General features: G+C 34.9%; 1 protein-coding gene across 33 annotated transcripts in view; it reads right to left on the bottom strand.

Annotated features, from left to right (window-relative positions):
* Positions 1-3,894: 3,894 nt before the first annotated feature.
* SCEL (sciellin) overlaps positions 3,895-10,506 on the bottom strand; it is a 294,897-nt gene continuing 288,285 nt past the window's right edge. For all 33 annotated transcript variants that reach the window (XM_072760824.1, XM_072760813.1, XM_072760822.1 and 30 more), the window contains 3 exons: positions 8,434-8,542; positions 6,081-6,183; positions 3,895-4,660 (listed from right to left, as the gene is read on the bottom strand). In XM_072760824.1, coding sequence (XP_072616925.1) covers positions 4,644-4,660; positions 6,081-6,183; positions 8,434-8,542 — 229 coding nt within the window. In that variant the 3' untranslated portion in view covers positions 3,895-4,643. The remainder of the gene's footprint in view (positions 4,661-6,080; positions 6,184-8,433; positions 8,543-10,506) is intronic.

Below are 10,506 nucleotides of genomic sequence, written 5' to 3'. Positions count from 1 at the left end.
ATAATAAATAAATAAATAAATAAATAAATAAATAAATAAATAACCCTATTATCCAGCAATTCCACTTCTTGGTATTTATAGAAGAAAGAAAAAAGAAAGAAAGAAAGAAGAAAGAAGAAAGAAAGAAAGAAAGAAAGAAAGAAAGAAAGAAAGAAAGAAAAAGAAAATGCAATTTGGAACAACATAGATGGATCTCAAGGTCCATGCTAAATGAAGTAAGTAGAGAGAATAACAAACACAGTATGATCTCTCTTATATGTAGAATCTTAGAAAAACAAAAACAACAACAAAAACAACAGAGATACAGAAAACAGATGGGTTGTTATCATAGGCAAGAGTTGGGGTGAGGTAGGAAAAATGGGTGTACAGGGTCAAAAGGTAAAAAGAAAAAAGAAAAACATATAAAACATTCAACAGCCCCTAGGCATCTAAAAAAAGAGATCAGCTCAGAATGGGGTAAGCACCAAGATACAGATGCAGTGAAACCCTGGGACACCTGCACCCCAATGCTTATAGCAGCAATGTCCACAATAGCCAAACTGTGGAAGGAGCCTCAGGGTCCATCGAAAGATGAATGGATAAAGAAGATGTGGTCTCTGTATACAATGGAATATTACTCAGCCATTAGAAACTACAAATACCCACCATTTGCTTCGACGTGGATGGAACTGGAGGGTATCATGCTGAGCGAAATAAGTCAATCGGAGAAGGACAAACATTATATGGTCTCATTCATTTGGGGAATGTAAAAAATAGTGAAAGGGAATAAAGGAGAAAGGAGAAAAAATGAGTGGGAAATATCAGAAAGGGAGACAGAACATGAGAGACTCCTAACTCTGGGAAACAAACAAGGGATGGTGGAAAGCGAGGTGGGCGGGGGTGGGGGTGACTGGGTGACGGGCATTGAGGGGGGCACTTGATGGGATGAGCACTGGGTGTTATGCTATATGTTGGCAAATTGAACTCCAATTAAAAAAATGTCAAAAAAAAATTAAATTAAATTAAATTAAAATTTTAAAAAAAAGGAATGGGGTAAGCAGCAGGAATAGATTCATAGATCCATACAGTGTTTGAGCTGGTGGGTACATGTTTTAAGTGTGCTAAGTCTCAGATTTTACTTTTATTAAAAAAATTTTTTATTAAGTAAACTCTCACCAATATGGGGCTTGAACTCATAACCTCAAGATCAAGAATCTCACAATTCACTGCCTGAACCAGCCAGGCACCCCTAAATCTCACATTTTAAATAGTAAATAGAAACAGCATACCCAAATTAACAGATATTTATGGGTGCCCCTGGGAAAGGCTGAGTACTTAAGAATAGGTGGAACTCTAAAAGCAACTTATTTACATTGTTACAAAATAACCAGTAAATTCAGCAGTACACACACACACAAATAAAAATCAACATCATTATTGTTAGTTTGCCATAATGTAGACCAAACAGTCACTTGTTTTGGTAGAGTTCTGAATCAAGCTGAGTAGGAAAATGTTCCAAACACTCATGATTGTCTATGGTAGTAAACAAGCCAGATATCACAGTGACAGTGTGAGCTGGGTCAGATCTTTCACTCATATTAAGTGCTGGAGTGATTGCCATCAAACAAATAGGGTGTACAAATTACTTCTTGAATAAGCTTAGCCTTATTTCCTAGCCTTATTAAAAGAAAGAATACTATCTTAACAAATCCTATCACTGAGATTATTATATTTCTTCCATTTTGCTTTCTTCGAAGGATATTGTCATGTTGCAGCAATTAATTCTTTTGAGAGGTATCTCTTAATTAGCAATAGAATTCAGGACCTGGTATTCTGAGATTTAGGCAATTGTGTCCAGGAAAGGTATGCCAGTAATAACATAACTAATTGGCAGCAAAAAAAAAAAAAAAAAAGCCATCTTCCAAATTGTCTTAGAAATCTGTATTCTGATGGTGCAAGTAAACCCAGACATAATGAAGTGGTCTTAGTGAATTGGAAGCCCTGCTCTCTCTACTCTGTATTTATTCCATTTTTATAACAGCTTTTAGGTTTAATTTAATACATTATTATAGAAAAAAAAAAAAAAAAAAAAAAAAAAAAAAAAGAAAAAAGGGGCCATTAAACAGCTACAAAAAAAAGTGAGAAATATGTTCTTTTTAAGTTTTTTTTAAATGGAGCATTAAAAAGTAGAATACTTCTAAAATGATATTCAAATGATTTTTAATTACTACAAAGGCATTGAGATGTTAATACACTTTATATAAAAGGGAGGAATACGATTCCATCCGTCCTTTTCTGCCACAAATTCCAACCCTAAGAAAATTATTTCTTTTGATCCACTCTGATAGCATGTAATAAAAGAACAATAAAACATATGGCTCAATTACCACTGCTTCTCATCAAGCACGAATTAATGAATATCAAATTATTATTAATTGTTTTTTCTGGCTTCCTCTCCATAGGACCACAATTATACATTGCTGTATTTTGATAAGTGTTTTGTGTTTAACGCTTTGTGGACCAGTCTCTAAGAGGAACAGATGCTTGAACCATTACACAGAAGAATAATTCTTTAAAGTTATCAACATTTGGAAAATACATGATTATCATTTAATCTCCCTAGTCGATGTCAGTTTTTTACAACTACCTTAAGCTTCCTTAAAATTCCACCCTCTCTTCAATGTTCTGGATGCCTTCCTTTGAGAAAGCAGTTGCTATATGCATATAAAATAGTTTATAAGTTCAATTTCTCACAAAAATACTAGTACCTGACTTAAGATTATTGAATTTTAAATTCCTCAAGAAAAAGCTCCTTAAAAATAAAAGCTATAGGGTGTTTGGGTGGCTAAGTCAGTTAAGCAACCCACTCTTTTTTTTAAATTAATTTTTATTGGTGTTCAATTTACCAACATACAGAAAAACACCCAGTGCTCATCCCGTCAAGTGTCCCCCTCAGTGCCCGTCATCCATTTCCCTCCACCTCCCGCCCTCCTCCCCTTCCACCACCCCTAGTTCGTTTCCCAGAGTTAGGAGTCTTTATGTTCTGTCTCCCTTCCTGATATTTCCCAACATTTCTTTCCCCTTCCTTTATATTCCTTTTCACTATTATTTATATTCCCCAAATGAATGAGAACATACACTGTTTGTCCTTCTCCGATTGACTTACTTCACTCAGCATAATACCCTCCAGTTCCATCCACGTCAAAGCAAATGGTGGGTATTTGTCGTTTCTAATTGCTGAGTAATATTCCATTGTCTACATAAACCACATCTTCTTTATCCATTCATCTTTCGATGGACACCGAGGCTCCTTCCACAGTTTGGCTATTGTGGATATTGCTGCTATAAACATTGGGGTGCAGGTGTCCCGGCGTTTCATTGCATCTGAATCTTTGGGGTAAATCCCCAACAGTGCAATTGCTGGGTCGTAGGGCAGGTCTATTTTTAACTCTTTGAGGAACCTCCACACAGTTTTCCAGAGTGGCTGCACCAGTTCACATTCCCACCAACAGTGTAAGAGGGTTCCCTTTTCTCCGCATCCTCTCCAACATTTGTTGTTTCCTGCCTTGTTAATTTTCCCCATTCTCACTGGTGTGAGGTGGTATCTCATTGTGGTTTTGATTTGTATTTCCCTGATGGCAAGTGATGCAGAGCATTTTCTCATGAAGCAACCCACTCTTGATTTCAGCTCAGGTCATGACCTCAGGGTCTTGAGATCAAACCCTGTGTTGGGATCTGTGCAGTCTGTGAAGCCTGCTTATGATTCCCTCTCTCCCTTCCCCCTTCCCCCTCCACTAGCACATACACATGTGTTTCTCTCTCTCTCAAAAATAATAATAATAACAATAATAATAAAAATAAAATAAAAGCTCAATGTCAGTGAATGATATTTATAGAAATTCCACAAAAAGATTCTATGTAACTGGGAGTTCATTTTATTTTTATTTATAAGCTGTCTGTGACCATAAAGTGCTATGTAATATGAGTAGATGCAACAAGCAAAAGCATATGTCTTTATAATCCACAACCATTATTTCTCAGAGATTATGCATATACTTGGATTTTGAAATGCATGCAAAGAAAATTTAGCAATTTTAATATGTAAACTACACAAGTCATGTGATTTTACCCATTACCCATAAATCCATGTTTTTGTTTTTAAAACATTCTATAAAAATTACAACTGTGGTAAATTGAAAGATAACTTCAACATTTCTTTTATACACAAAAGAAACATATCTTGCTTTTTTTTGACAGTTTGTCAGGGTGTCAATAATGTCTGTAAATACAAATCCTTACAGAAACAAAGATGAGAAGAAAGGAAACTTGTCTATAATGGCAAATACGATGCACAGCCCATATAAAGAACAGAGATGGAACTAGATAAGGTTGACATAGCTCACTGCCATCAGAAGCATAATTCCTTTGACATTGGTGACTGGAACCACTTGAATTTTTCATAGCTAAATCTAGCCAGATACCAGATGGTTTCCTTTATGTATATGACCTTATTTAAGGCAATTAGATTACTTATGCAATAGTAGAATTGTTAATTCTATATAAGAGTCAATCTTCAGTGTAAAAGCTTTTCTAGATTACATATTCTTAAAATAAAATTTTAATTTCCTAATGAATGCTTTTATCTTGATTTCCATGTGCCAGAATTATTGAATCCACTTTGCTGAAAATTTTAAAGAAAATAACAGTTAGAAATACAACTTCAATACAAACATAAGCCTGTAATTAAACATTTTTAAATAACTATTCATCAATGGGGTAGTTATGGGTTAAGCATTTTATTTTTCCTTTCTACTGCATTCATTACTATGGCTTTTGGTCATACACCATAAATACAAAGTACCAAGGCCTGATACTTTTATTTATGAGATGCCTGAGAGTCATGTCTTCACAATGATATGTATTATAAAAAATGCAATGCCTAGGGAGTGCACATAGACAGGGAGGAAGACATAAAAACTTCTGAGTCTTTTGGTAATCATATCTCCTAGGCCATTCCATGGATTTCTAGAAGACTGAAAGTTTTAAAGTTGCCACCATGCATATCCAGGCCTTTGATATAATACTGGATCATGATAAGCCTGCTAAGTTAGAAAGAAAATGAAATATGGGAACTGGCTGAAGCGAGCAGAAAATGAAAAGTAAATACAATTGGGTTTGTTCCTTGTAATTGATACTGCAGCCCGATGGAACGTGTGTTTCTGAGTATTTCTCAGATCATTTTCCAGATGTGGCCTCCCAGTACTCCATTAATATCACATATTGGTCATTATATTCCACATTTTGGATCCCATGTAAGAATCACACATGCTCCTCTTTTATTCACTACGCCAATAAGGTGTCAGGAAACTTGTCCTCACATAATGCTGTTGACCACCTATCAATAGTATCTCGGTTATTCCGTCTACTTACCATTGAATTAAAAATAAAATGCTGATACTGGCTATTAAAAACTAATCAAGTTTGATAAGATTTTATGTTGCTTAGTATACATTGTGCATAACTTTTAGATCAACTTTTAAAGTATTCACAGTTTAAAGGAAAGGAGTTAAAAATACAAGTCCTTAGTGTTTTCTTCTTATATCATTTATACCACTCAAGAGCCCATATTAAATTCATAAAAATACTTAGATGCTATATTTAATATAGAATTATATAGAACTAGCTCTAAGCTTTTCATTTAAAAATAACATTAAAAAGTATTTAGTGTAATAACCAAATTAGGTACAAAAGTATATTTCAATACAAATACAAAATTTCATTCACAGAAATGGGCTTCAAACAATTATTTGAGCAAAGAAGATCTTTATTTTTGTTTGGAAAAAATAAAAAATGTTCCAAAATAAATGACCTCTTTACTTAGTTGTATTATGCCTGGTCTGATATCAGGAGATAATAATATATGGTGACTGTTTTTATGCCATAAAATCCTATCATAGTATAAACTACCTTCAGCTGAAATCTTAACTAAATATAATTAATAAACTATTTTTACTTTATTGAAATCCCTCATTTCAACAATATTAAGTGCTCATTAATATTATTAGTAAAAGTGATGATTGTTTAAAGTGTATAACACTTACCCATAACTTTAGAGTAGCAAGGTTCACAGTGTATTGTCTGTCTGTAAATCCAAATACTGTCACCTGCTTGCAGGTTTTCCAAAGGCCGTTTGCATATTTCACACTAAAGAAAAAAACAATACATGAAGTTTACACACATTATATATGAAGTCTTTATTCTCAGTATATCAGGATAGAAAAGCCCTTTCAATTTACCCAGTACCATCCTCCATAAAACACTCAGATGAAAGAGAACCCTCAGGGAAAATGAGAATGTACCTGTCCAGGATCCTAATATTGAACTTTTCAAATAAATTCTCACATCTCTCTACTCTGAAAAATGTGTATTTCAGGGCATATATAGCACTGAAGCTTCTACTTAGTTAACAATAGAGTAAATATAAATTTTCAAAAATTGGTTATGCCAAAGATAAGATCACCACTCAATATCTCAAACAAAAGCACAGAGTATATTTATTTGCTTACTAAGGGAGAGTTATGCTGTCCAATAACAGTCTCACTAGACAAAACCAGACTTCTGTTTTTACAGAAGTTTTGTACTGTGTTGGTTATGGAGGCAGAAAAGGGTTGACCTGTGTTCTTTGGAAATAAGTTCACTGCCAAACAGCTGAATTTCAAGCATAAGACTGTCGTTGAGATGGCTTTCAGAGGTGAGTTCATGGAAGCAAATTGTCACTGATCAATTCGGTATGTTTAAACCAGTCCAGGTGGTTCTCCATAAGAAAGCTATAAGAGTAATACAGCTTCTCTGAGGAGTATGGGGACATTTTTATTCTCGGTAGTATTTTATAATTAAATTGAAAGTGGAAATAAATCTTCCAAAATACAATAAATGGAAATTGTTGTTTAACAAATGAAATAATTGGGAAAATTCTCTTATTTTAAGAAGTTTTCTATATGATAACTTTATTTTTTTAAAGAATTTATTTATTTATTTGAGAGACAGAGTGAGCAAGAGAAAAGAGAGCACAAGCCAGGGGCGGGGCAGAGGGAGAGGCAGGAGCAGACTCCCCCTGAGCAGGGAGCCTGATGTGGAACTCTATCCCAGGACCCTGGGATCATGACCTGAGCTGAAGGCAGACACTTAACCAACTGAGCCACCCCAGCACCCTGGATAATAATTTTAAATAAAGAGCTGTAGACTAACTTTTGTTTTATTGAGTAAATTTTCATAACTAAAAGGAAATCTCATTTTCTCTTAATTAAGTAATTATGCAATTTTCACATTTTATTTTAAATGGAATTCTCTATATTATGGCCTAAAATTGGATTTTTTTCTCAAAATGAGGCATCATACATCTGATTGCTATGTGTCACTTTCTAAAGCTACCTGAAGGAGAAGCAATCACTTGTCCAAGTATTACAGGTACTTGATCACATTAGATAATGTTTATCAACCGCAGAAGGTCAGCACAGAAAGGACCCTTGGATTTATGCAAGTGATTCTTCAATTGGCTGCCCTTAGATCTATCTAAGGAGCTTTTAAAAATGCCAATGCCAAAAAAAAAATTAAAAAAAAATGCCAATGCCCAGGAGTCACTTTCAAGATTTTTTATTTAGTTGGGCCAGTCCTAAGCATTCTATTTTTCTCCTAATTGCCCTCAGATGATTATAATGTACAGCCAGAGTTGAGAACTACTTGTCTAGTCAGCTACCTCATTTCACAAATAAGGAAATGGAAACAAGCTAATTAGTTGATTTTCCAAAATGACCGCCAAAGTTAGTGGAAGTTAGAATTTGTACTCAGGCCCTCAGATTTCCTATTCAGTGCTCATCCAGTTACCCCAACAACTGTCATGTTGACCTACTCAATATTAGGGCGAGAAGTAAAAGAAATGATGTAGGACCAGAAATTGAGGAGTTCCACTATGTAAGCTTATTTTTATTATACCCAGCTACAATTATTTATAATCATATTCTCAAAAGTTTCAGTAGTTTCAACTATCATTAAGCCTATCAGTCCAAATTTCATGCCTCATGTAAAAAGCTGCTAGCTTTCTTAACAACTTCTCTTTTTGGATTTCATTGTTTTTATGCAATGCATGATTTATTAAAATGTTGCAAAAACTTATAAAGAGAACAAGTGTTTATATTCTTACAGATTTAAATCTCTAGGGTAAGAGTAATAAATGTGTCAGTAATCAACTCTAAGCCTAAAGCCAAGATAGTAATTATAAACCTTTGAGGTTTAGGCTGCAGAACTCTGAGAAATATTTAAGTAATACATTATTAATATGGATGAGAGTGTTTCTGAAAGCTTTAACTTCATCTCCTGTATTTCATTAAATAATTATTTTTATTCCAGTCATTATGCAATTTTATATTTAGTTAACTGCAATAAACATATCCTTACCTTGAAGCAAGTGGAATGGCAGCAAATTTGTAATTCATCTAAAATCATTTTAGTTTCTGTACCCAAAGGTTTCCGGCAATAAGTACACATATCTCTTTCAATGACAGACCTACAGAGACATAGCAATTACAAATAAATTTGTCATCATGCAAGAGACAGATGTATTCCCCATAAAGTCATGTGGAAATGATATGTTAATTTTGTTGATACTTTAGGAAATTGTGTGAAAATCATGAAAAGTTTGGGACTTACTTATTCTAGTGATAGAATTGATTCTTTTAGTTACCTCAAAATACTATCAAAGAATTAATATGAAGGAAAGTCTCAGATTATTAATTCATTAGCAATGAAGAGTGCATCTGGTCAGGGTAAAGATGCTCATAGTTCCCTAATTGAACTAGGTCATGAGTACCCCTTGAAGCTAGAAGAGGGTTTTGAATTATTAATTTGCATATATCATAGAAAAATTATACTGTCAATCAGTATAAAATTTTAACTCTCAAAACATTCAATAGGACAAAAATACAAATCCATTCAAAAGCATTTTGGTAAATTCACAAATGATGGGTCTGTGGTACCCTAGACTCTAGGGTCTAGAGTCCCCAAAATGCTCCTCTATAACAAATCTCTTGGTATCATTTTAAGACTCAGAATACAGGGCTAGCTTTCATGACAAAATTTATGTTCTCCAACAAGATACAACCTCTCCACAAATTTGATGAGGAAAAGAGAGTTTTGTTATCTATTTTGGAATAATAACATTCAATGACAAATGAACCACAGATAAGATCAGCAAGTCCAAAAGACCTCAGGTCACACAGCATCTTATGAAATGCCAACAGCTCCGTGATTCTTTTCCTTTGGGAAGGTACTAGGACTACCTTAAATAGCACCTTGCAAAGCTTACTAGTTTCAGGGCGTTAGCAGACAGGCCTGAAATTTCCACAGTAGGGTACACAAGTGTAAAATAAAAATAATCCATACTTATATAGTGCTAATATGCTTCCTACAGGCAGTGTGTTTTCCATGCACTTAGCTTGCATAAATTCATTTACTTTTCAAAATATATCTGAGAAGCAGGTCCTGTTATTTTCACATCATTTCACAGAAGAAGAAACTGAGGCATGGAAGGGCAAGAAATTTGCTTCTGTCATGCGGCCAGTTGAGTGGCAGCAGGATATCAACAAAGGTAATGTGGCCCTAGAGTCCTGTGCTGCCTCAAGGCCTGCCCATGAAGACCACTAGGCTCATCATATGAAAGTGAACTAGTCGTGCCCAGAGCCTTGATCCTATGATCAAGCCCAGGACTAGAAGCAGAGAGGAGGCAAAACGAATGAAAGGAGGAGGTAGGAGAGGAGATTTAAGAAGATGAAACTTGTCTGATTTTATAATTTCAGTTATTCTAGTCCTTATATAGATCAATAAATAGTTTCCTCTTTCAATTATCTATAAAGGTCCTTCCTTATATATTCCTGGCCAATAGTTTCTTTTTTTTTTATTTTTTAAAAGAATAGTTTCTTATGGATAATTTGTATATATACATACGTAGGTGCCCACACACTTAAATTTTCTATGTAAGACCGTGAGCACTTCAAGAGTACAAAGCAGGCACTCTCTATTCTACTTCCATTCCAGAGGCACTGAGGGAGGAGCTGGGAATACAAAGAGTGAGACAGTCTCCTTGCCATGAGGGTAGCCAAGTGTATGATTTGATGATCACAGCTTATTACAGATACACGGAGAGAATTAGGAGAGCATGGCCAACGAAGCAACTATTCCCTGGGGTGGAGTCAAGAAGGCCTTGTTGGAAAAAGTGCCACATGAGTGAAAGCTTGCGGACAGAGGGGCTCAGTGAGGTGCAGAGGAGCATGGTAGAGGAATTCTAAGCAGAGCAAACAGAATGTACCAAAGAGGGTATCTGGAGTGATTAAACATCAGTCAATATTCAGCAGGAACAAATTCTAAAGGCCCATAAATAATTGTGCAGAGGAATTAGTCTTTATCCTGGTAAAGTGGGAACCACTTTACATGGGATTGAAATGCTTAGATAAGACCTCTGGGGACGTAGCTTAT

Source organism: Vulpes vulpes, chromosome 6 (genome assembly GCF_048418805.1).
Source record: "Vulpes vulpes isolate BD-2025 chromosome 6, VulVul3, whole genome shotgun sequence".
NCBI classification, from domain to species: Eukaryota; Metazoa; Chordata; class Mammalia; order Carnivora; family Canidae; genus Vulpes; species Vulpes vulpes.
Note: the sequence above shows the minus strand (reverse complement) of the source record. Positions and strands in the feature narration are given on the sequence as shown.